The sequence below is a fragment of the Brachyhypopomus gauderio genome, chromosome 2, assembly GCF_052324685.1.
Source record: "Brachyhypopomus gauderio isolate BG-103 chromosome 2, BGAUD_0.2, whole genome shotgun sequence".
Taxonomy (NCBI): domain Eukaryota; kingdom Metazoa; phylum Chordata; class Actinopteri; order Gymnotiformes; family Hypopomidae; genus Brachyhypopomus; species Brachyhypopomus gauderio.
Window position 1 is genome coordinate 33,091,714 of NC_135212.1, and position 27,513 is coordinate 33,119,226.

General features: G+C 42.3%; 1 protein-coding gene across 1 annotated transcript in view; it reads left to right on the forward strand.

The window, feature by feature from the left end:
• Positions 1–813: 813 nt before the first annotated feature.
• The window catches only part of trpc6b (transient receptor potential cation channel, subfamily C, member 6b), a 29,524-nt gene continuing 2,824 nt past the window's right edge, over positions 814–27,513 (forward strand). The window contains 12 exon segments of the mRNA XM_076994464.1: positions 814–1,181; positions 3,164–3,923; positions 6,338–6,520; positions 6,675–6,779; positions 6,781–6,840; positions 7,095–7,311; positions 7,870–8,097; positions 8,230–8,494; positions 9,602–9,797; positions 11,623–11,826; positions 12,014–12,070; positions 12,194–12,269. Of these exon segments, the coding sequence (XP_076850579.1) occupies positions 1,045–1,181; positions 3,164–3,923; positions 6,338–6,520; positions 6,675–6,779; positions 6,781–6,840; positions 7,095–7,311; positions 7,870–8,097; positions 8,230–8,494; positions 9,602–9,797; positions 11,623–11,826; positions 12,014–12,070; positions 12,194–12,269 (2,488 nt within the window). The 5' untranslated portion in view covers positions 814–1,044.

Sequence of the window (27,513 nt, forward strand, 5' to 3'; positions counted from 1 at the left end):
AAACAAGTGAAGTATACCTCTTTTAGAAATCATCAACGTCAATTAATCTTTTGAACAAACAAAACAATTCTGACATACATCAGAAATGTCAGGATGTCCTCAGGTTCATAAGACGGGGCCAAATAAATCCTAGTTAGTTAAGTATATAATGTTAATATATTTTTACGTTAATTGTTGGGATAAAAAGCTTCTTATTCTGACCATTAAATTACACTGCGTGCTGCAGGATCTTATTTTAGGGGCTGAATTTTGGTAACAAAGATAACTGCTTATATCAAGGTGCATGGTACTAAGAATCCAACACACACTTAAACATATGGTTCGTTTATGTTCTAACATATAACCTTAGATATTAAGTTTCAGTACTATCCAATCATATAACATGGATGTTATATTCAAGAGTTGTGCAAAAGCATCTGAATCTGATATAATTGCACTGACATAGCATGTGTCAGAAAGCCAACTCAAGTAATTTAAATATTTCAATAGTAGGCTATACAATATTACAATCCTCCTGGAAAATTAGGCTTATTTTAAAGTTTTACATCAGAGCTTTTACAATATACAGTTCTACATCTTATTAACAACAATAATAAATAATACAATAATATTAATAACACATAGCTAATCATAATTTGCTGCTAGTTTGTGCTTCCAGAACATATTGCTTCAAATGAGTAAAAATAAACATTGGAGTTTAAGGGTAAATGATTTTGTACATTTATTTATACCAAGCACGTGTGCTTAAGACCCTATACGATTAGTTATTCGAAATCCTCCCACATTAGTGAAAACAATTGCGTTATAGGTGGGAGTTCATTGCGATTTCTGTCGAAGAGACATGAATGCGGAGATTGTGGGCTGCGTTTGTAAATTTCGATCGACATCAAGAGAAACTGTTAGGCTATCGCATGCTTAAACGTCACCAGTACCAAACTACGCTAGGAAGAGAAAAAAAACTTTAAATGAAACACACATACATTCCATTTTGGACGCTATGCTACGTTTTGCGCTTTTGCGCTCGCTGAAGACGATTTTTAAGTCATGAGAAGACCGATAGTTCCTGAGCACTTTCCTTCAGAAGAAAGTTCGGACGATGTAAATCGGGAGATTGGCGCATGTCGACGGACGAGCGCTGAATGTGAAGGAGGGAGCACAGTTTACCAAGGGTATTACTTGAGGTACCCGTTTTATTCTTCTTTTGCTTTAGGGTGTAGTTCAGTAGGACAGCAGCCAATTTTGTCGCGGGTGAAGATCTGTTATTTTGATCTGTTACTTTTTTTTTAACACGAATGTGGCTGTTACGGCTTTTCACTGTAGCTGTTATCTTTAAACGTCATCAAGCTGTAAACTGTTGACACTCCTACAAATTTCACTGTATCACTACATCACTACATCACTGTATCACTGTATCACTACATCACTACATCACTGTATCACTACATCACTACATCACTGTATCACTGTATCACTACATCACTACATCACTGTATCACTACATCACTCGTTGAGTTGGATACTGGTTGAACAAAAGGAACGATGATAGTCCTAGTTCTTTTATATTTCATTGAGTGTAAAGTTGTGTAAAGTAAAGTCTCACAAGGTACGTTTTGTGTGTGTTGGGGAGAGTGAGTGTGTTTTTGTTGTTGTTTTCAGTTTGTTGTTCTGCACTAAATCCTCACCCTCTCTTTTCTTTGCCATTTCCCTGCCCCAAGGCCAAACTCATTCCCCATTTCTCTAGTCAGGTGCTGACTTCACCCAGGTTTGCCTGGAACCCGCTGGCTGTGTAACAGAGGTGTTCTGCCTTGGCTTTAATACTTTTCAAACTGTCCATTGCTTAGCCTGTTTACCTGCCATATTCTTGAGATGTAAGTGTCAAGCAATATCTATCACTGTTGACATAATTTGTTTTGGAGTGATGTGGTTTTAAACTATTGGAAGGTGCCAAGATTTTGTCAGGGTTCATGGTTTTCATTAACATTAACAACATCACTTGGGTGGAAGCATTCATCAAGCATGGCTTCATCATCAGTGCTTCAACAGAAGCAATAGTACTACTTCCTTATTGTCAGACTGAATTAGGGCATTTATTTGCATAAAATGGGTATACCAGAAAGCCCCATGCACAGTGCCTTTCAAATCTTTATTGAATCAATACCCCAGTAAGAATGCTTTAGAGACCAAGATGCCACACTCATGCTGTGATGGAAGCACAAGCTTTCATGCCATTAGCCTCTCTCGAAATATCACATCCATAATTGGACCCAGGACAGGTTATTAGCAGTGAGTCAAACAGTGGGAATATTTTCATTCTCTGCCATCAGGCCCTGAAAGCTGTGGTCTCTGACTCAGTCTGCTTCACTGCTCTGCCTCTCCTGTGGATATCTTAGTGTCTGTGTCATCAGCCTATCCATGAGCTCAAGGGAAGTGGCTCTGAGGACGTTGGACCTGTTACCCAACTCAATCCAGATGGCTCTAAGAGCTGGTGCAGATGATTCTGAAGAAGCACATTTGTACTGTGGGTCTGCTCCCACTTAACAGTATAACAATCCACTGCTGTTGTTGGTTGATGCATAGGCTTGTAAGGGACAAACAAAAAATCAATTAAATCAATTAGTTTTATTGCTATTTATTGATTTCCTAGGTAAATGGCTGTGTTGTTTTTATATATACAGTCTATAGGCTAATGGCATGAAAGCTTCATTCATAAAATGAATTACTTAATGTCATTAGTTACATTTACATTCATAAACAACTATAGAATCATGATGTCATGCCACCAGCATCTTACATTAGGACACAGATTCCAACAGATTATCTACAGAGATATGGGCACTATATACAATTACAGCAGATCATTTACAGAGATGTGGACACTATGCAACTTGTCACCATTCGGGAATAACTAAAATAATTTTGTTGTGAAGATAATGTTAATCTGATGATAAAAATGAACTACTTAATGTATTAAGTTGACACTGTGTAGTCAAAAATTAACTGAGTTAATAGAGGCACCCTGGAGACTTTTGAACTTCAGCACTTTGGTAAAGTATTAAATTTGTGACAGCTGCCTTGATTCAAGCGGAGGGGTTTGTTTTTAGACTGTGACCTTTGCTGTAATTGGCCTAATTGATTTTCTTTGTCTCTGTCCTTGTGGGAGGAGCAATGCAGATGGTCAGGCTTTTCAGAGACGTGCGATTACGAAGAGTCGCCGCATGGCCATGCGCGGGCCCTCCTACATGTTCAGCGCTCGTTACAATAGCTTGTCCCCTGCTGAAGAGCGATTCCTCGAGGCAGCCGAGTATGGAAACATCCCTGTTGTCCGTAAGATGCTGGAGGAGCTGCCTGACCTTAATGTTAATTGTGTGGACTACATGGACCAGAATGCTTTACAGCTGGCAGTGACCAATGAACACCTAGAGGTGACAGAGCTCTTGCTGAAGAAGGAGAAGCTGGCCAGGATAGGTGACGCACTTCTTCTAGCCATCAGCAAAGGCTACATTCGTATAGTGGAAGCCATCCTGGCACACAAGACCTTCGTTGACACTTCGAAGTTAACCAGCAGCCCCCTTCAAGCAGAAACGAATGACGACTTATTTGCCTATGACGAGGACGGCACACGGTTCTCGCATGACATCACGCCCATCATCTTGGCCTCTCACTGCCACGAGTACGAGATTGTACATATCCTGCTGAGGAAAGGTGCCTGTATTGAACGGCCACACGATTACTTCTGCAAGTGCAATGCTTGCGTCTACCACCAGAGGCATGACTCCTTCAGTCATTCGCGGTCCAGGATCAATGCCTACAAAGGCTTGGCCAGTCCAGCATACCTGTCCCTCTCCAGTGAAGACCCTGTGCTGACTGCCCTCGAACTAAGCAATGAGCTAGCAGTGCTGGCCAATATAGAAAAAGAATTTAAGGTAAGGGTCCTCCACACATGCTGCACATCCATGGGCAGACATATATGATTCAGGTGCAAACAGTAAAACCTGCCCAGGATTTTGTCCCAGCTTATTAGGTTCAGACAGCAAGTAAAATTAATTAATTAAACAAACTGGGAGACTGCTAATTTGTCAACCTGAACTTTTAACCTCAACCCATTGGAAGGCGTTAGCTTGAGCCAGCCAAATGATTTCAGATTTCATCCTTTCACTGATGCTGATTTTCTATGTAAAAGAAATTTTACACTTTGAATTTTGGACCGAAAACTAAAAATCCTACATAAAGACCACTATTGTAAAAAATTAAGTTCCCCTTATTAGCAAAATCAGGTGGTAATGTTGAGCTTGTCAATACTACTGCTCTAATCTCAGTGAATATCCTACAAAGTTATAAATGAAAAATGTAAATTGAGCATCACAGATTCCTGAAATAACAGGAATGCTACAAATCATCTACACTGCATCTACAATTAGGTTATTTGTTTTCTCATCTTAATTTTACTGGTGAACAAATGTTATTGTAACATATTGACCAGGCAGACAAGGATCCAAATGCGGAGAATAGCCACTTTTATTGATAGAGCAAATACAGAGCACTTGAACTGACGAAAACCTCAGTTCAGAGTATGATGCACAGGGGTGCTGTAAACGAGGTCAGGACGGTCCAGGGTCACGCCGGGAAGACAGAAGCCAGAAGGTTCAGTGGGACTAGGCAGGGAATGAAGTCTAGAAGGAGAACAGAGGTCAGTACACGGGAAGACAATCACTTGGAAAGAACGCTCGGTATGTGGCATAGCAACAATACTTCGCAACCCGGAAGTGTGACGTGAAAGATTAAATAGGGGTGGGGTAACGAGTAGCAGGTGAACTGAATCTTTCAGGGTAGATCATGTGCTGTTTCTAACAGTTATCTCAGATTATCAACAACAACAACATCTCCCATGGCAAAGAATCATGCACAACGTAGCAGCATTTACTATGCATACCATTTACTATGCAACCAGACTTCATATAAGTATTAAGGTAATAATAAAAAAACAATTACTAAAAAAAAATAAATAAATTGGGGTCATCAGAACTATTCAGTAATGAGTATATCCACCCTTGTTTCCAGTAAGCACAGTGAGATTTCCATCCATCACTTTCTGCTTGGTTACCCAAGCAGTGGTCTACCTGGATGGAAAGGGGCACCATCCATTAATCTTGCATTAAGATCATGGCCTTCTTGAATGTGGCTGCACAGTGCTTGAAGAAAGTGTCTTCGCGTTAGGTTTGGGAACCTGAAAAGGTCCAGCTAGCTCATCGTTAATGATGCCCACCGATAGCAGTACCCCTCATCACACCTTGCTAGTGCTGTGTGCCCATTAGTGATCCACCCACCTGTTAGCGATCCACCAACCTGTCAGTGATCCACCCACAGACCCCCTCATCTGGTCCATCTACAGTAATTTCAAAATTTCATCTGTCTCATCTGTCCCTAAAACCTTGGAGAAATCTTTAGTCTTTAGGTATTTCTGGCCCAGTCATGATACTCCAGCTTGTGAGTCTCCTGCAGCAGTGGCCATGTTCCAGGCTTCCTTATTTTAGCCATGTCTCTGAGCACTTCATGCCTCATATTTCTGGACACTCCTAGAAAGTTGCAGTTCTGAAGTATGGCAACACAAGAGGCTAACAGAATCTTGGTAACATCACATTTTATTTTTCTTAAATCTTGTGTAGTCAACTTATACTTTTTCTTCTCCATATTTATTTTATGACCCTGTAGAATATTCACAATGAAGAGTTTGTTGCTGTTGCTGTTCCTTTTGAGAGGCTGTGGTGGGGATGATAGCAGTGCTCCCAGACATGCGGAAATTGTTAATGCCTGGAACTCTGGGAGTTGTTGTGGTTGGTGGTAAGAGTTGTGGGTGGATGCAGCGTTTGCCAACATTCAGCTGACCTGTGTCCTTTGACCGAATGTGAGGATTTTGTCTCTGCTTGTATACATTTGCATAGCTGAGATTTATCTTTTAGTTTTTCTATGTTAAACAGGTAGTAAAAGATTGTTTTTGGCACGCTGAATTTCTTTGGGGTTATTAATTTCATCTGTCACATAGATAAATCATGTGGAATTACAGCGTATTTAGATCCTGATGAGCCAGATAGATCCAGTCCTTGTTATAGGTACAGGCTTTATTTCAAATGCAGGTTAATACAAAAGCTACTTGTTTAAACTATCAAGTTAGTGTGTGACTTCACAAAATGCACAATAGAATTTGCATTATTGAACCATTATTAAAACGTTACTTTTTGATGCTCAAAAATATACAGTATGCAACATATATGATGTAGCAAATTAAGCCATTATAATACCAGTGCTGTTATGTTAAGATCATGTTCGTCTTTGCTCACAGAATGATTACAGGAAACTTTCAATGCAGTGCAAGGACTTTGTAGTTGGGCTTTTGGACTTGTGTCGGAACACAGAAGAGGTGGAGGCCATATTGAACGGAGACACAGAAATTAACAGCTTCGACTCCACCGGCAGACCGAGTTTGATTCGGTTAAAACTGGCCATCAAATATGAGCTTAAAAAGGTGAGTTTCAGTTCATGGAGGGGACTTTTTTATGGACTGGATCCAATTCTTTCTGCCCAACCGCACGAGTTTGAAGCCGGTCTCGCGGTGCGTGGGACGGGCTCCATGGCCCCCTCCTGACGCACCTCTGTCTGTGCCAATGCCTCCTCTGCAGTTTGTGGCGCATCCGAACTGCCAGCAGAAGCTCCTGTCCATTTGGTACGAGAATCTGTCGGGACTGAGGCAGCAGCCAACGGCCGTGAAGTTTCTGGTGGTGTTCGGGGGTGGCGGTGGGGCTGCCTGCTCTGGCCATACTGTACTGGATCGCACCCTCAAGCAAGGTCAGTCATGGCTGGGTCAGATGTGTTGAGCATGGGTTCCACCTGTCGGAGTGTAGTGTAGTAGACTCTCTTTTACCACCCTCTTATTCAGGTTTAAGAATATCCCTAAGATTATCCTACTGCCCATCCAGAGAGCTGTGTGATGTCGCGATCATAAAGATGCTTTCCAGTGCATTATTTGAATATTCTGAATGTCAGTAAGTATGTCTGTGAATTTCCTGCATCACTTTTATCACTGTCCGCGTGCCTTACAGTTAGGGAAAGTCATCCGTGGTCCTTTCCTGAAGTTTGTGGCCCATGCGGCTTCGTTCACCATCTTTCTGGGTCTCCTGATCGTTAACGCAGCAGACCGGTTTGAGGGGACCACTCTCCTCCCTAACATGACTGTCCACGATCACCCTGCCCAGCTTTTCCGAATGAAGACCACCCCTTTCACCTGGATGGAGATGCTAATCATTTCCTGGGTCATAGGTCAGCTATAATGTATAATCTCTAATCTCTAAACATGCTTAGTTCAGGACTGAGTGTAGCAATAAAGTGTAGCAATAAAGAAAAGGTAAAACAACACATATTTATTCTGTTTATCATAGTCTTTATGAAACAAATTAAGGCAAACGTAGACACATGTGCTCATGAGCTCCTAGATCCTGAATTCGCCCTCACTTCATGCATGTTGTCATAGTTTAGATTGTAAAGCATCAAAATGTTGAATACATGTCTTACCAGTATGTTACATGACAAGCTTCAAGTTAAAGCTCTTATTAATATGTGCAGTTTATATCAAATTTGGAAACATTGGAGAAAGTCAAGAATCTTATTTTATGTATGCTGTCATGTCCTTATATTACTAGACCGATTAGTAATGCAGCAGCTACATTGTTACCAAGCACAAATTTTGTATATAGACATATAAATATAGACATGGACATTTTCTGAGAGGAAAGAATGTGTACTGTCTGAGCTTTTTTATATCTTTTATATAAAGTTAATGTCTTACTTGTTATTATGCCTCCCTTCTCCAATTTAAAGGAATGATCTGGGCTGAATGCAAAGAGATCTGGTCCCAAGGCCCACGGGAGTACCTGTTGGAACCTTGGAATCTGCTGGACTTCGGTATGCTGGCCATCTTTGTGACGTCGTTCATTGCGAGATTCATGGCCTTCTGGCATGCTTATGTTGCACAGTGCTATGTTAACGAGCGCTACACGGACCTGTCAAACATAACGTTGCCCTTCGAGATTGAGTATTACCGCCTGGGTGAGTTTGTCAGTGAAGTTTCCATACATTCAGATATTCAGACAATATGTTTCAGATTCTGCACTTCTTGTGAAAAGGTCAGAGTGAAAACAAAAGTCTGTTTAGATCTGACTTACCATTTTTTTTTTGTAGCACGTATCTACTGGGTGCCCTCTGACCCACAGCTGATTTCTGAGGGTCTCTATGCCATTGCCGTGGTGCTAAGCTTCTCTAGAATCGCCTATATCCTGCCAGCCAATGAGAGCTTTGGTCCACTGCAGATATCTCTGGGGAGGACCGTTAAAGACATATTTAAGTTTATGGTAATCTTCATCATGGTATTCGTGGCCTTCATGATTGGCATGTTCAATCTCTACTCCTACTACCTCGGAGCAAAGCAGAACAATGCCTTCACAACGTAAGTATTCTGCTGGGTTTAAGGCTTTTCACGTTTGGGATTAGAATTGTCCGTGGAGATTAGTTTAAATATTAAGACCAGCACATAAGATTTAATTTGAGTGTTGTCTTTGGATTAGAATTCACTGTTTTGAGAATAAAAAAAGAATCTGTTTAACAAGCAATATGAATTAAACTTAGATTTCTGAGAACATCGCCAGGCAGTGTGATATACTGCAGAGACAGTTCTTGTACAAGAACAGAATTGAATTTTGACTAATTAATCAAAAAATAAAGGTATAACAGGCTAAGTAAAAGACATGTATCCAGTAACGATTGCTGATTTCAAATAGTTATTACGAAGACACTTGCATGTAACTGCACACCAGTTAAGCACATAATTATGACACGCTTGATTTTTGTCAAACACCTTTCTTGTGTTTTTCTCTCATATTCAAAAAGTATAATATCTCATCGCCATAATTAGAAGCTTGTATTTTAAAATGCCATATCTTTAACAAATGTTTTCAGACATTTCCCTTACAATTGCCTAGCATATTCATATTGTATATGGGTACAGAAGATACAAAGGCACTGGCAGAAAACAGTTGTCGCCATACTGCCAGTAGGCGTTTGGCAAATTGAGTGACTTGCATACAAAGTGGGCAAGCAGGCATGCCAGAGAATGCAGGCATAATGAATAGCACATTATAGCATAATGAATATAGAGAAGTTTTCAAAAGTCTCTTGGATTTGTAAAATAATTTTATTTACATCGCTAGCAATTTAAGACATATTGCAGCTGATTCTCAATGACTTTTCTCTTGCTTACATTTCAATGACTCGACTTCCATTTCTGAAGCAAAATGTTTGTGGTTGATTGTCAATTTTGGAGGTTTCACCTAACTTACTTTGCGCTGTTAGTTTGTGCTTGAGAGAAAATCTTAAGAGATAAACTTAGATACTTTGATATCAAACTTAGAGATAAATAGCAAAACTGTTTAGGGGTCCTCTTTAGTTTAATTGTTTTACTTTTGTTTAGTTTTAAATTAATTTAATTTAATTGTAAATGTTTGCTTTCATGAATGCTTTGATGCCATATGTCTTATAAACTGTTCTTTTTCCCTAGTGTTGAAGAGAGCTTTAAAACATTATTCTGGGCTATTTTTGGACTATCTGAGGTCAAATCAGTCGTCATTAACAATGGACATAAATTCATTGAAAACATTGGCTATGTCCTTTATGGAGTTTACAACGTTACCGTGGTTATTGTTCTGCTCAACATGCTTATTGCTATGATCAACAGCTCATTTCAGGAAATTGAGGTAACACACACACACACACACATACACACACACACACACACACACTCAGACCAAGGCAAGACTGAAGAATCCTGGTAAATGTCAATAAGATGGTATGATGGTAGTAACTCTGCCTTGATATTGAATAAACTGAATAACAGCCACCATCATGTTCATCACATGCACTTTCTTTCTTTGCACATATGATGGTTGTCCTTTCTAAAATGTTACACTATGTATACTATGTGTTACTAAAATGTTTGCTTGTGTATATTATATAGATGCTACACAGTAATACTTTTTGATCTTATTATTGAAAAGCATATTAGGAATTAATAATCAACCTTAAAAGACCGCTTTACTATATGCATACTAGGGCTGCAACTATCGAATATTTTTGAAATCGAGTATTCTGTCGATTTTTCCATCGATTAATCGGATAAAATCACCACTTTTGTGTTTTTTTTTGGGGGGGGGGGGGGGGGGGGCATACCGGAGCGGAGCTCGGAGAGGTCGTTTTCTGCATGGTCCTAGCGCTAGATTCGTCGCTATTTAAATATTTGTTTTTTAACCGTTAAAAAGTGGGGGGACATGGCTTCGTCGCTATTTAAATATTTGGTTTTAACTGTAAAACAGTTGTACTGGGGGGTGGGGCGGGGGGGGGACACCAAAACCGGCTTTTGAAAAAGTGGGGGGGACATGTCCCCCCCCCCCCCCCCCCCCCCCCCCCCCCCCCCCCCCCCCCCCCCAATTATGTCCGTGTGTGTGTGTGTTGTTTGGAGGGAGAGATGATAAATTACATGAGTGAGATCATTTGCTGTCTTGCTACTTATTATGTCTAGTCACTATCGGACTCATAACACGTGCTATATATAATTATAACTACTGTACATTATAACAAGCACTAGTCTTTTATATCAGTTATAATCATAACATAACTTGGAGAGGCTCCTAAACCGCTGGAGAAGCGCAGTTCACGTGCGGATGGCTTTCGGTTTAGGTGCTGAAGTATTGAGGATGGTTATGGTAGGCCAGGTCTGTTTTACAGTAAATACACTGCACTACGTTGTCCTCCTTGCGCAGCGAAGAAATGGTCTCACACTTGACATTTTTGCCTTTTTACGGACACCGCTATCTTCATTTTCCGCCATTTCCATCAAAACAAATCACGCCGCTTTAAACCTGTGCGTCAGTTATAACAGTCCGTGTAAAACAATGATACCGGAGCTGCGCAGTAGTACAAAGCGGGATTGATACGACAGTAGAAACATTTAAAATAGATGGTGACATAAATTAAACGAAGCCTCGAGGCAAAGAATTTGCCTCGAGTAATTTTTGTAATCGAATTACTCGAGTTACTCGAAGAATCGTTTCAGCTCTAATGCATACAGTCCAGTTCCTTTGAAATCCGATGTATTTAATAGCTATCTTATATCTTAATCTCACATTATATTAGGTCCTAAATTTAGCATACAGACTAAAATAAACAGCTTAGTTTGTATGCTTACGTATATACTACTAAATATTTTTATACTAATAGATTTTCTTAGAATGAAGTATTATACTGTTAAATGTGACCAAGTGAGCTTGTGAGAGAAATTGTGAGCATAGAATGTTGTTACCCAAAATGGGTGGATAAGTTAGAGCACTGAATAGTAGCACAGAGTCTGATCCCAATGAGAATGCCCAGTCTCTGTTACATACATTCAGGTAACATTCATTCTACTAATTTCCATTACCTTTATCATCATTATTGATGTACTGCACTTAAATCATTTGCATATAGCTATACACATAGCAGTGTGGAAACTCTCTGACCAAGTTCTGTCCTCTGATTGGCTGACAGGATGATGCAGATGTGGAGTGGAAGTTTGCTAGGGCCAAGTTGTGGTTCTCCTACTTTGAGGAGGGCGGAACTTTGCCTGTTCCTTTTAATCTTATCCCCAGTCCAAAATCTGTGGTCCGGCTGGCCCTGAGGACCAGGCGCCTGCTGCTGTCACCTCTGCGTAGGCACAAAACTGCCCTGAAAGATGACACAGAGCTTGATGAGGTAAGACAGGCAGGGAATGAGTCCAGCCCTTTAACGCACCAGTCAAGTAAAAGTACAAATTTTAAAAGAGCCCCTGTCTAAAACCTCAACCACTAAAATTGATCATAGGTATATGAGAACCTCTTCTGTTTTGTAAGTGCAGTCCCAATATGAGGAGAAAAAAATATCATGTTTGTTTTCATTTCAGCTAGGTAGCCAAAAAGACTCAAATTACAGAGGATCACCTCAGTCGAGTCATTATCAGGTAAACAAATGGATATGTGGGTGTGTATATATGTATATACTGTATTTATACAACTGATGAAGTAAAAACCTGTGGATAAACTATGGCTGTTTGAATGCATGCAATTTCCTGTACCCATAACAGAGAATAATGAAACGACTCATCAAAAGATACATCATTAAAGCCCAAATGGACAAAGAGAGTGATGAGGTGAATGAAGGTATAGTATGTGTGTTATTTATTCATGCATTGATATTTTTATTCCAAGGCTGACATGCTATACCTTAGGTGTGGATGACCTGATGATTTTATTGATTTATCTTGAATATGTGCATGATCTCTTTGAGCGAATCGCAGAGATTGTGACATTTTATGTTCTACTAATTTTTCAAAAGTTCACATAAACGTCCATGTACTGGAATAATGCAGACCCACGCTACATTCACAAACCAGCAGAAAGATAGCTTACAAGATGAATGTGCTGACTGGCATACTGTACCATGCATCTCCACCATGTGTCTTCTGTCGTGTGATGCATAAAAAAAATTTGACATGATCTAGCACGTTGGACAAAGAGCTGGTGCCAAAAGTAATGGCTATGCGGAGTCTCTTATTTTTTCTCAAATCAATGTCATCTGTAAACTTTGGTGGGTGTAGAATAATACCTCTGAAGGAACATGCTGAGTGTGTTTCACTCAGGTTGCACAAACATCTGTACCTCACGAAGCTATGGATTAGTTTCAGAATCTCTTTATTTCACCAAGTATGTTACACGTACAAGGAATTTGGCTTGGTGACAGCAACACATGTATGACATGTAACAATTACACAGAATACTGAAAAGCATTTTACTAGGGGAGAAGTAAATAGAATAAGAATATAGAAGTACTAAGTATTAAGGTAATAAGTGACGAAGAGCTGAAATAGCTCACAGATCAAAAAAGCTGCACCTTGCACATATGAATATGATTGCATATATAATGTACTGTATATCATATATTCATGTTCACAATATTGCTTAAAGAAACTTGATTGTGTTAATGTACAGGAAAGGACACGTTACAGCTGTGCAAATGAGCATAGTGCAAGTGAGATACATGTACTGTGCAGTACTGTTAATTCCAGTTCAGACCAGTTCTAGGTTGGTTTGAAGTTTACAGTGGGAGGTGTCCACTGTTGTTGAGCAGCACTATAGCTCTGGGAAAGAAGAAGTCGTTTTGTGCTGGTTTTGATGGTCCTAAGTCTCCTACCAGAGGGGAGAGTCTGGAAGAGATGATGCCAAGGATGTGAGGGGCAGAGATGCTCACAAGTCATTTTTTGCAAGTCCAAGTCAAGTCTCAAGTCTTTGACCTCAAGTCCAAGTCAAGTCTCAAGTCTTTGTTCTCAAGTCCAAGTCAAGTCCCAAATATTTGAGTGACACTGTAGTCATAGGCGGAGCCAAAGCAGGGGCCGGGGTGGCACTGGACCCCCCTGAATTCTGATTGGCCACCCCAAGTGCCCCCCCAGATGACTGACATGTCACCGCATCGAACATCTTGTTGAGAGCCTGTTGCGTTTTGTAATCGGTAATAATACTCAATGCTCAATTTCATTTAGCACATGCAAGCAGCAGGCACGACGGAGAATTTTTTTCAAACGAACGTGTTGTGACAAATTCCAAGTCCCCTCGTTTGCACACGCATAAAGACGCTACAGATGATATTCGGGAGTTACAGTGACTAACTTAGTTCATTGAGCACACTTGTTTTGTCCTAACTAGATATTTAGACGTAATACTGCGATGTCGTGGTCAGAGGTGAACTTCGGTATAGCCAGTGTGTATTTTATTTTAAATAATCAACACCCTTGAGCCAGTGTGTCTTTGGACATAGATAATGCCATTTGCTGTGATGGATAATTAAAGTCTAGCTCTTATTTATGTATAAATCGACAATATAATCTGTAGCGTCTTTATGCGGATAAACGAGGGTTGTCGGAATGCCCCACAACACCAGCTCTAAGCAAAAACTGTCGCACGTGAAATGCTACAGGTTCAGAAACTGATCAGGTTCAGTTCAGTTAAATGTCTTCAGTTCAGTAGATATATGCGGCTTTTAGCCCGGTGCAGCTTATAAAACATTTTCCATTTTTTTAAAACTTTGTAGGTGCAGGTAATATTATGAATGAATTATATTATAATTTTACATATTGCAAATAAATAAATAGTAAAAAAAGACCATTTTCTAGGAAAAATAATATACTACACATTACATCAACAGTGGTTTCTTTGCCCCGACTTAAGTTTGTGTAACCGTATCAGTGATGTAAGTTACTGAAAATATGTACTCAAGTGCAATAAATTATTTCAAAAACAGTCACTCACTGATCGAGGGAATGCTGAAAGCAACTTTCCTATTTCGTATATTTGGACTGAACTGAACACATTTAACTGCCAGATATGCCAGAAGTAGCACATCTGTGTTTTTACTTTGACATGTACATTTTGCACATTGTTAAAAAAACTGCAAATTTCATACACAAATCTGATCTCCTGCGTGCTTAAGATGTACTTGATATGAAAAGTATAACATTTACAGATTTTGGTTGCAAATGAATGCTTTTCTTAAATATACATTGTCATAGTCTATGGACCCCCTAAAATAGCTTTGGCCACCCTCTGGCCACCCCAAGGATAAAAGTCTAGCTCCGCCACTGACTGTAGTCGCAAATCACTGTATAGTTGTAATGGTCTGTTATGACACTTCTGATGTATAATAGCTTAAACTGGTAAATGAAGAAATACAATTTTTAAAAGTGCGCATGCACACACAAATGTTTTCCAGATAAATTTTGTATCCGTATTTTTCTCCAAAAAGTATTTTTCTTACAAAACTGACATTTTTCTGGATACAATATTCTTTTCTTTCAGTTGAACATCTGCTATATTTTGTTCTAAAAGATAAAGGAGGGCTGTGAAATAAAAAAATCACATATATATGAAAGGTCTGCATATAAAGAAAATAGCAACCAAATTAGTGATTATAAAATAAAAATTAAAAACAGAATTCAAATTTTACAATAATAATGATTCTGACATAAAAAGCCCTGCAGCAACAACTATTTGTCTCCTAATGAACTGGATCAAACACAATATATTTGAACTTCAAGGTGTCTTTCAGTGTCTAATACAAGGAAACTTTTTATGCAACTAACGCATTACATTTTTAAAAGATCAGGATTGACAGGGTACTTGCACCTAGCCTGGCTCGGTGAGGGCGCATTATGAGGCCTCCATGACTGAACACCCTCTCTACTGATGCACTGTTGGCAAGTCAATACCAATATTGCAATATTGCTAATAACCTTTCAGGCAGCGACTAACCTTTCCGGGTGGGTTTTCAGGTGGCGAATAAAATTAGATGTGGTGGAACCAGCGTCCAGTATTTTTATGCCACACACGCTGCAGTTTGCTGCTCTTCTATTTGCTACTTGTACTTGTTTTGTACCCAAAACTTATTATGAATGGTGGTACAGAAGCGAGCGTCCTCACCAGCGCCGCCATGATCGCGATGTTTTGCGGCGAGCGCAGGGTACGCGTGTGCGGAGTCGCGCGCAACTGTCACTTGCGAAATACTTGACGCGTCGCGACCGGCGCGAGGGTCCGCGCTCCGAGAATGTTACGTCAGCGGGAAGTAAAAAGCATACAGACAGGCGGAGGAAAGGTTGTCAAATGAAACACAAAAGAACATTACAAATAAAAGATTGTTCACGAGTCTCAAATCACGAGTCCAAGTCGAGTCGCAAGTCTTTTGAATGCAAGTCTAAGTCGAGTCTGAAGTCACTGTATATGCGACTTAAGTGCGACTCGAGTCCGAGTCCCAAACTCGAGTCCCCATCTCTGGTGAGGGGTCAGTAGTAATTTTGCCAGCATGCTTCCTTACTCTGCTGGTGTAGAGCTCCTAAAGTAAAGGATGGAAAAGAGGTGACTGAAGCAGTCATCTTCCCTCTAGCTAAGGACAGAGAGCCTGTAATGGCCCTCTCCTCGATACCCCCCACAAGTCCACTTTACCTCTCGTCACATGGCTTTCATGTGAGTGTGTCTTGTGTCTACGTCCCTCCCTTTGTTAGTTGGTCTTTTGTTACACCTGTCCTTAATTCTAGGTCTCGTGAATGTGTATATTTAAGCCCCTGTTTTGTAATAGTCATTTCTTGGTGTTAGATCCAGGGTATTGTCACGTCCAGCCCCTCCCTCCTCCCTGGTCCTGCCTAGCTTCCCCATTCCATGTTTCTCCCTCTGTTTGCCACGCCCCTTTCCTCATTTTTCCCACCTGCGTCTCGTTTCACCGTCATGTTGTCAGTATATTTAAACCCTTCTGTTCTACACTCCTGTGTCGGTCATTGTCTGTGCGCAAGTCTTCCTTTGCCTTCCTACTCTCTCATGTTCCCTGTTCATAGGTTCCCCTTGTTTCTAGTGTTTGCTCTATGTATCTGATTTGTGTAGGTTCTCTTGTTGCCCTTCTGATCCGTTGTGCGTTTACTGCCTTATTTATTGATTATACTGTTGTTAGTGTTCCCTGTTGCTCATGTATTCTCGTTTGCTTAGCCTTTGGTGTTTACCTCGTCATAGTTGTTCTGGTAGTTACATTTAGCTAATATTACGGCAATAAGAGCCAGACTCGGACTGCTTTGTAAACGTGGCGGTTACCCTTTATTGTCTTCACTCCTCATCTAACCTGGTTCAACCACAAGAGGGTGCTATATGAACATTGAATGGTCACTACCATAACATCCCCCCTTCTGAGTACATTATAAGCAATAATGTTATAATTGCAAATTCCCTTCTCTCTTAGCAGCGACAGAACCATTCCAGTTAAACTAAAGGCAATATATTCAAAGGCTGTTACTTGAACTCAACTATATAATAAAGTATTCATTACTTTATCTATTATCTAATTAAATTGTGAACTTATTCCAACTAACTATGAAGGTGGGGTAGACAACCCGATCCTTCAACTGAGTGAGGGGATTATTCTGCCCCAGGCTGGTCACTCAGATGTCCAAGAGTACTTTCTGCCTATCTCAAAGTACTTAAGGTACCTCGGTGGGTTTCTGTCCCTTGTTGGGTATCTTCTTGCAGTAGTTTGGTTGTCTGGTGATACAGGAGACTGCTGAGTCTGTTCCGGAACAGGGTTGGTATTCTCAGGCAGGGTAGGGCTTGGTTGTTCCATAGATTCAGTTTTAGTCCCTTGTAGTGTGATGAGATGGCTCCTGTTTCTACGTAGGAGCCCCCTGGGGGTCTCAACAAGGTAAGACCGGGGTGTCTCTGCTCTGCCTGATATAGTCCCATTTTCTTTCATGTCCGTGATCCAGACTTGATCTCCTGGGTGTAGTCCAGCAAGGTCATGTGCTCTGTGTCTTTTGTTGAACCATTTCCATTTTTTCTCTCTCTCTTTCCTTTCTCTCTCTCTCTCAGTGTGGTGATGTTAATCTGGCCAGGGATGAGGCAGGACAGAAGGATAGGTACTGTGGTACGAAGTTTCCTCCCCATCAGGAGCTCTGCAGGACTATGTCCATTGGCAAGTGGTGTGGCCCGATATGCCATGAGAGCAAGATATGGATCTCCTTCCTTTTGTAGGAAACTCTTTACTGTCCTGACTGCTCTTTCAGCCTCACCATTGCTCTGGGGAAATTTCGGGCTGGAGGTGGTGTGAGCAAAGCACCACTCTGAAGCAAACTGGCGAAAGTGCTCTGAGGAGAACTGAGGGCCATTATCTGATCTAAACTCTGCTGGTATGCCATGGCGCGCAAATATGGACTTTAAGTGATCAATCACTGCTGCTGATGTAGTAGACGACAGCTAAGCTATTTCTATGTATCTTGAGAAATAGTCCACTACAACCAAATATTGGCTGTGACTCCAGTCGAAAAGGTCTGCACCAACCAACTCCCATGGTCGTGTAGGAAACTCCGTTGGCATGAGTGTTTCTCTGTGTTGCTGTCTCACCTTTGCACATGTCTCACATTCAGCCACTAGCTGTTGTAGTTGAGAGCTCAGTCCTGGCCACCATACTGACTGCTTAGCTAGTTCCCTGGACTTCGCAATGCCCTGGTGACCTGTGTGCAGTCGTGTCAAAACATCTTTTTGTAATGTTTTTGGAATAACAATGCGCATACCTTTTAGCAGAAGTCCATTTTCCACTGTCAGGTCCCCTGCATGTTGGTGGTATGGGAAACATGGACCTGGTATTTTGTGCTTGTCTGGCCAGCCCTTTGTACAGTATTGTTTGACTTGTTTCAGTGTTTCATCTTTTTCTTGTTGCTCTCTTATCTGTAGTAGTTTCTCTTCTGTTGCCGGAAGAGCTGAGATCACTTGGTGTGCATACAAGTCAATCTCTTCCCTCAGTGTGTTGTCACAAACAGTCTTTTCTGGTGCTCTGGATAGGACATCTGCCATTGCTATGTGTTTGCCTGGGACATGTGAGATGGTGAAAGAGTACCTCATCAACCTCATTCTCAGTCTTTGTACCCGTGGTGGCAGTTCATCCAAATTCTTTGAGCCCAAAAGTGGTACTAAGGGTTTGTGATCTGTCTCAACATGAAACTCGATGCCTATAAGAAAGTCAGAAAACCGCTCGCATGCCCAGGTTATGGCTAATGCCTCCTTCTCTATTTGAGCATATCTTTGTTTAGTGGGGGTTAGAAGCAAATGCGACTGGCTTGGTCGTGCCGTCCTCTTGTTTCTGAAGTAGCACTGCTCCCAGTCCATATGAAGATGCATCAGCTGACACTGTTGTCTGTATTTTGGGGTTGTAAAGTGCCAAGTGTGGTGGTTTACTCAGCTCTGACTTAATGTTGTCGAATGCCGTTTGTTGCACTTCACTCCAGCACCACATGTTTTTGGTACTGAGTAGTTCTCTCAGTGGCTGTGTTTTCTCTGCTAGGTGAGGAAGGTACTTTCCCAAGTGATTTACCATTCCTAAGAATCGCCTCACTCCACTTACATCGGTGGGGGCCTCCATGTTGCTGACAGCTTTCACTTTTTCTGGGTCGGCTTTGACCCCTGTACTGTCAATGATTTGTCCCAGAAACTTGATGGAGGTTTTTGCAAATTCACATTTCTCGCTGTTTAATGTCACCCCTGCTTTTGTAAGCCGCTCTAGAACTGCCACCAGTCGCTTGTCATGCTGGGCCTGTGTGTCTGCATACACCAAAATATCGTCCATTTGGCAGACAACTCCATCCAGCCCCTCCAAGAGCTGAGACATCCGTTTCTGGAAATGCTCGGGAGCTGAGGAGATTCCGAAACAAAGTTTATTGAAACAATATCTCCCGAATGGTGTGATGAAGGTTGTGAGAACAGCTGAGTCCCTGGACAAAGGTATCTGCCAAAATCCTGAGTTTGCATCAAGTTTTGAGAATAACTTTGCGCCCTCTAGCTGTCCTAGGGTGTGCTCCACTGATGGTAACATGTGCCGTTCTCTTTTGACAGAATTGTTCAGTTTGTTTAAGTCAACGCACACACGTACTTCCTCTCTGTTTGGTTTAGGTACTGGGACCATTCCTGCACACCAATCAGTAGGCTGCTCTACTCTGGAGATTACCCCTAACTCTTCCATACGAGCTAGCTCCTTTTTGACTCTGCTCTGCCTGATATAGTCCCATTTTCTTTCATGTCCGTGATCCAGACTTGATCTCCTGGGTGTAGTCCAGCAAGGTCATGTGCTCTGTGTCTTTTGTTGAACCATTTCCATTGTTTCTCTCTCTCTTTCCTTTCTCTCTCTCTCAGTGTGGTGATGTTAATCTGGCCAGGGATGAGGCAGGACGGAAGGATAGGTACTGTGGTACGAAGTTTCCTCCCCATCAGGAGCTCTGCAGGACTATGTCTATGGTCCTGTCCTAGGGTGTGCTCCACTGATGGTAACATGTGCCGTTCTCTTTTGACAGAATTGTTCAGTTTGGTTAAGTCAACGCACACACGTACTTCCTCTCTGTTTGGTTTAGGTACTGGGACCATTCCTGCACACCAATCAGTAGGCTGCTCTACTCTGGAGATTACCCCTAACTCTTCCATACGAGCTAGCTCCTTTTTGACTCTGCTCTGCCTGATATAGTCCCATTTTCTTTCATGTCCGTGATCCAGACTTGATCTCCTGGGTGTAGTCCAGCAAGGTCATGTGCTCTGTGTCTTTTGTTGAACCATTTCCATTGTTTCTCTCTCTCTTTCCTTTTTCTCTCTCTCAGTGTGGTGATGTTAATCTGGCCAGGGATGAGGCAGGACGGAAGGATAGGTACTGTGGTACGAAGTTTCCTCCCCATCAGGAGCTCTGCAGGACTATGTCTATGGTCCTGTCCTAGGGTGTGCTCCACTGATGGTAACATGTGCCGTTCTCTTTTGACAGAATTGTTCAGTTTGGTTAAGTCAACGCACACACGTACTTCCTCTCTGTTTGGTTTAGGTACTGGGACCATTCCTGCACACCAATCAGTAGGCTGCTCTACTCTGGAGATTACCCCTAACTCTTCCATATGAGCTAGCTCCTTTTTGACTCTGGGTAGCAGGGGAAGTGGGACCCGTCTTGGGGTTGACAGGGCAAATGGCTTTGCACCTGCTTTAATCTCAATTTTGTATTCTCCCTCCATTCGTCCTAAACCACTGAATAGTTTTGGGAACTGCTGCTTCACTGCTCCTACTGAAGTGAGCGACACTGCTTCTACTCTAGCCACCAACCCAAGAGCTACACTTGCTGGGTGGCTAAGTAACCCTTGTATCAGATCTGCTACTACATACACAGACTGTACTGTAGTTTTGCTGGGAGTGCTTATGTTAGCTGTAAACTTCCCTCTAACTGCTAGTGGAGACATACCTGCACCATAGAGTTTCAGTTTTGTGGGTTGCAGCTGTGGCCTTTGTGTTAGAGAGTCATACACTTTTTCTGGCAACACTGTTACATCCGCTCCCGTGTCTATTTTGAGCAAACAGTCCAAATTGTTCACTTTTACCGTAGTGATCCAAGCATCATCCGTGCCATCTGATGCAACTGAGCCTAAAAATGCAACTTATCCTTCCTCACTGTCATTACCTGCTGCCTGTATTTCTCTTACAGCTCCCGACCTGCATACTCTTGCATAGTGTCCCTTCTTTTTACACTGATTGCAAAGTACCTCTCTGGCTGGGCACATGTTTTTGCTGTGAGGAGGTCTCTTTCCACATCTGTTGCACTGTTTTGTGTCACTTTTCACATTTCTCTCTGTGTTTTGTGGCACAGTCTTTTTTTTGTTTGAACCATTTTGTTTTGGTATTGACACTGTCCACATTACCCAGATTTTCCTGTTTGAAGTTGTTTTTGAGAAGATCCTGCTGCTTCTTAACAAGCTCACTTTGGCGGATACGTATCACTGCCTTTTCTAATGTGAGCTCAGCATCCATTTGCAGTTGCTCCGAGAGCCGCTTGTCTCTTATTCCGACGACGAGTCTGTCCCTTATCATTTCTTTGTGCAGTGCCCCATAGCCACAGTGTTCTGCCAAGGCATACAGGGATGTAATAAAACCATCTGCGGTCTCCCCTATTTCTTGCTGCCTTTGGTTAAACTTTGCACGTTCAAAAATTACATTTCTTCTAACAACAAAGTGTTCCTCCAGTTTCTCTTTGAGAGTGTGATACTCACTCGCATCCTCTTCGGTCAGGTTCAGTGCAGTAATCACGTCCTCTGCTTCATCGCCCATTGTATATATGAGAGTGTTAACCTGGTTTTCGTCCGGCTGCAGCTCCAGTCCTGATGCTATCCTGAATCGTTTGAAGCGTCGGATCCATTTCGGCCACTCTTCTGGCTTGGAGAAGTCAAACTTTGGCGGTGGTGACACTTGAAATGCAGTCGGTATGGCTGCCATGCTGTCAATCTCCCCTCCTGGGATGCTAGCTAGCGCTGGCTAATGTGTTAGCTTAGCTTTGCTCCCACGGACTTTTGATTCTGGCGCGCGGCGCGAGTTCTCTCTCTGGTGAGTAAGTTTTTCCCTTTCCTGTTGTCCTTCCTCCTTCCAGAGAACTTCTGACACCATGTTCTGGTAGTTACATTTAGCTAATATTACGGCAATAAGAGCCAGACTCGGACTGCTTTGTAAACGTGGCGGTTACCCTTTATTGTCTTCACTCCTCATCTAACCTGGTTCAACCACAAGAGGGTGCTATATGAACATTGAATGGTCACTACCATAACAATAGTCAGTAGTAGTCCTTCTTTCGTTGTCTTTGATTATACTTAAACACAGGATAAGATGGTGAAATATCCTATGCCACTCCCATACCCCTCACAAGGCTCTACCGCCCATCTTCTCTCCAACAACCATATCAGTGCATGTTATTAACCAACCAACCATTATTAGAACACCGCAACATCTACAAACTGATACTGGCTCGGCAAGGATCCAGAAGCACAGCGTACTATGTTCATGGTCCATTGCTTCAACTGCCAAGTATTCAGATCACCACATCAACCTGGACTGACCTTCAACCAAAGCAACAATGACACACCCTATACACACACCAGTTGCTTGAGCAGAACACAGCAACAGCTACAATCTGGTACTGGCTCGGCAAGGATCCAGAATCACAGCGTACTATGTTCATGGTCCATTGCCTCGACTGCCAAGTACTCAGACCACAACACAGCCCTGGACAGACCTTCAAGCAAAGTAACAACGACGCCCACATCCACTTGCAAGCTCTGGGGTCATCAGGTGGGCACCTCCCTTCGAGCCCACAACACCTCCAGGAGGCTCAACGGTGAGGGCTGGTGTCCCAGCCTCACCCCCCTCAAAGCTTGGTGTTCAAACACCTTTTATGTTACACAGTTCACCTTCCCAACGTCTCACCCATAAGACCAGTCAAGCCACATTTATGGGACATGACCCCAAGTAGTCCGTGCCCTCTTAGTCCACAGCCATTGGCTAGCTCTTTCAGCTACCACCGACAGCTCCTTCACAGCTGATCTTAACTTTCTCCCTCTAAGGCAGAATTGCGTTAACAACGATGTCATAGATTTAGCCACAAAACCCCTAGCACCTACCTCTACTGGTCTTATGTGTGCCTGCCATCCATGTTCTCGCACATTGGCCACCAAGTCAGCGTATTTCAACTTTTTTCTCTCAAATGCTTCATCAACCGCATCTTCAAACGGAACCGTTAATTTGATAAAGTAAACAATCCGTTTACTTTCTGAGTACAACACCATATCGGGCCTCAGTGAAGTTACTGCTATCCGGAAGTTTTCTCCCTACATCTACTAGAAGTTTCCAATCTCACGCTTTACCCCACCTGCCAACATTAACGGCACAATCGCGTTCTCCTGCACATTGACCCTCCCTCACAAACCTACTTGCGTATCGATTACCAACACTAGTCAATGCATTAACCTCTAAGCACTTCTTATCAAATAAACACGCTAGCACACTTAGAACTTGATTATGCCTCCATGTATATCGCCCCTGTGACAAACTAACATGGCATGCGGACAAAATGTGCTTTAGCGAGCCAACTCCCGTGCACAACTTACATTTAGGATCTTCACCTACCCACTGTGCGAGGTTTTGAGGAGTTGGAAGGACGTCATATGTTGTTCCAAGTAGAAACTTGATGCGCCCAGCATCCATTGCCCAAATTTCCTGCCAGGTGAGCCGCCTATTTTCTACGCTCTGCCAACGAAGCCATTGGCCTTGTTTTGCCTGAGACGCTGCTACTGCACGTCAAGCTTCTTCTTCCTGTTCCCTTATAAAACTCACTACCATTTGCCTTCTCTCTGGTGATGTGGCCTTATTAAATGTTTTCCATGAGTCACCTGATCCAAAGCCCGCTTTTCCACATTGGACATAGCCTACTATATCGCGCAACACTAACGCGCTTTCGGCCGCTTGCGCCGCTACTTGTGGATTCCACTTCCTCCCTACCTTAGCCACTGATGCTGCTGTTCTTACGACATTATCCTTAGATCCTAATAGAATCAACTCTAGACTCACCCTCGCACATTTTAATTCCTCAACTAAGCTAGTCATAGGTAGTTCTAGTATGCATTTTCCATATAATGCTACACTACTTAAACAACGTGGCAAACCTAACCATTTCCTTATTGTTTTATTCAAAATCCTTTCCAACCTCTCAACCTCTGTGATAGGTACCTCATAAATTGTCAGTGGCCATCTAATACAAGGAAGCAAGCCAAACTGGATACACCATAATTTTAATTTTCCTGGTAACAGCGACTTCTCTATACTATTAATTGCCTGCACCAATTCTGTCTTTAAGAATCGCCACCTGCTCCTTATCATTTAATGCTACACTATACCATCTGCCAAAAACTGGCTTCTCCTGTACCGATGGTATACACTCACCTTCCATACAAAAGCTCTCCTGCACCAACTTGCCTTTAACTATTGATATACTTCTAGATTTATTAGGCTTTACCTTCATCCTAGCCCACCTAAGATTTCCCTGTATTTTTTCCAATAGCCGCCGAGTGCAAGGTACTGTCATTGTTGTCATGTCATCCATGTATGCCCTAATTGGAGGTAGCCGTAACCCATCTCGCAGTCTTTCACCGCCTACAACCCACTTTGAGGCCCTAATTATCACCTCCATGGCCATAGTAAATACCAAAGGCGAAATGGTGCATCCGGCCATTATACCCATTTCCAACCTTTGCCATGCTGTAACAAATTCTCCTGTATTAAAACATAACTGAATATCCTCAAAGTATGCCTTAACCAGCTTAGTAATATTTGCTGGCACCTGAAAATATTCAAACACCTTCCATATTAGGCTATGCGGCACGGACCCAAAAGCATTAGCTAGGTCTAAAAACACCACATGTAAATCCCTACCCTCTCTCCTCGCTGCCTGGATCTGACTCCAGATCATACTACTATGTTCCAAACAACCTGCAAAACCAGGAATCCCTGCCTTTTGTACTGAGGTGTCAATTAATTTATTTACTTTTAGGTACTCTACTAATCTCCTACACTAAAGAAGATTTTACCCTCTACATTAAGGAGACTTATTGGTCGAAACTGCTCTATCTCCTTGGAATCCTTTTCTTTTGGAATCAGGATGCCCACCGCTCTCCTCCACTCTTTTGGGATAGTCCCTTTTTTCCACATTACGACCATCATTCTCCACAAAAACTTCAGGACATCAGGTGCATTCTTATACACTTGATACGTCACACCATTAGGCCCTGGCGCAGATCCAGCCTTTGCATGGCGAACCACGTTTTGCACCTCCTTCCACTTTGGGAGGCTGACATCCATGCAGCCCCCTATTGTGCTCACTGGTGGAATGTCTGCTGGGAGCTCCAACTCCTTGTCCTTATCCTTATCGCTATACATACTTTCAAAGTACTCTTCTAATACCTTTCTTTCCACATTTAGTCTACCAGACTTCTCTTTGCTAAATAAAGTCTTCACAAACCCAAAAGGATTTCTGAAGAAGGCTGCCCTAGCATGTTCCTTCTTCCTTCTCCTTTTCCTTAACACCTCTGCCCTCCTTAAAGTTGCTAACCTACTCTTCAGATCTCTCTGTAGCCAATTGATACCCTCTTTATCCTCATCCATTGCCCTCTTCCACTGTTTTCTCAGAGCTCTCAACTCCTGGACAAGCCCAGCTATTTCTACCTGTCGCCTAGATTTCACAGAATCTTGCCTTTTTTCCCTCACCTGTACTTTCCTAAACCTAGCCAATCCATACTCATAAATGACTCCACCTAATCTATTCAATTTACTCTCTGCTGAACCTCTCAGACTAGCCAGTAAACCTCTAAGATCATCATTTACGCTCCTCCAGCCTGCTTTATCTACTGCTGCGGGCCATCTTACCTTATTTCTCTGGACAAGACCCTTCTCATTCGCCAGCCTTCCGCTTCTCCTCTGTTGAACCTCAGGCTCATTATCCTGTATGTCTTTACTGCAGTTCACTTCCTTAGTAACAGAGGTACTGATATCCTGCGGGCTGTGGTGTACAACCTGCCGCTGGACTTCAACCGACTGATTCGAACTACTCCATAAGAAGTAATGTTCAATGCGGTGCCCCTGCACTACCACCTCCAAACATCTCTTCTTACTTTGATGAATCCTCAGCCCTCTAAGTGACGTAACCTTCTTCCATCCACAGACACATTCCTGCATTTCACCTCCAATCACGGCGGATACCTTTGTGCTGGAGCTTTTTCTCATTGTCGATTCCATTCCAGAGTTCGTAGCCATGTGACCATCCTGTGAGTCATCTTCCACCCCAGCTCTCGCAGACTCAAGGGGTATTGTTTTCTTAAGTCTCTTTTTAGTTGTAGTCTGGTTTGGTCTCCCCCCTTTTATGTTTATGTAGCGTGCGTTATGTTTGGTTTCCCCAGTGAGTTAACTCTGCCATTTTGTTTCGTTGACTCGTTTAGTTGGATTAGCCCTTCATTGTGTAGTGTAGTTCTGTTCGGTGTTTATAAACATTCCTCACTTTGCATTTGCGTCACCCCTGTCTCTAGCAAACGTTACAGGTATGTGCTGCATGCTGTGCTTTATGCTAGTGTACCTGCCTTGTTAAGTGCTATCTGCCCTCTGTTTATATAGTCTTTTATGTCTGATGTCATTGTTCTTTGTGTTTTGGTTTTGGTTTGTGTTTGAAGATGTCTGTTTTTTGTGTGTGCTACGGAGACTAACCCCAGGATCCTCTCATGCCTAAAGCTATGTTCTGTGTGGGATTTAAGACACTGATGGAGTCTGGATGCATGGTATGATGAAGTTGCAGATATGTTTCTAATACTGAATGGTGACAGGAACAAATAAAGCTTGGCGGAAGTTAAGTTTACATTTAACTTTACATTTTAGTGTGCACTCAATAGCACTTGAAGTATGTGCTATTTAATGGATGTGTCTTGACTTTAATGCATTATTTGTTTTCACTGGTGGAAAAATAGACTGTATCTTGGTATCAGAGATGGGGACTCGAGTTTGGGACTCGGACTCGAGTCGCACTTAAGTTGCATATACAGTGACTTAAGACTCGACTTAGACTTGCATTCAAAAGACTTGCAACTCGACTTGGACTCGTGATTTGAGACTCGTGAGCAATCTTTTATTTGTAATGTTCTTTTGTGTTTCATTTGACAACCTTTTCTCCGCCTGTCTGTATGCTTTTTACTTCCCGCTGACGTAACATTTTCGGCGCGCGGACCCTCGCGCCGGTCGCGACGTGTCAAGTATTTCTCAAGTGACCGTTGCATGCGACTCCACACACCTCACGCGAACCTGGCGCTGCGCGCGCCGCAAAACATCGCGATCATGGCGGCGCTGGTGAGGACGCTCGCTTCTGTTCCACCATTCATAATAAGTTTTGGGTACAAAACAAGTACAAGTAGCAAATAGAAGAGCAGCAAACTGCAGCGTGTGTGGCATAAAAATACAGGACGCTGGTTCCACCACATCTACTTTTATTCGCCACCTGAAAACCCAT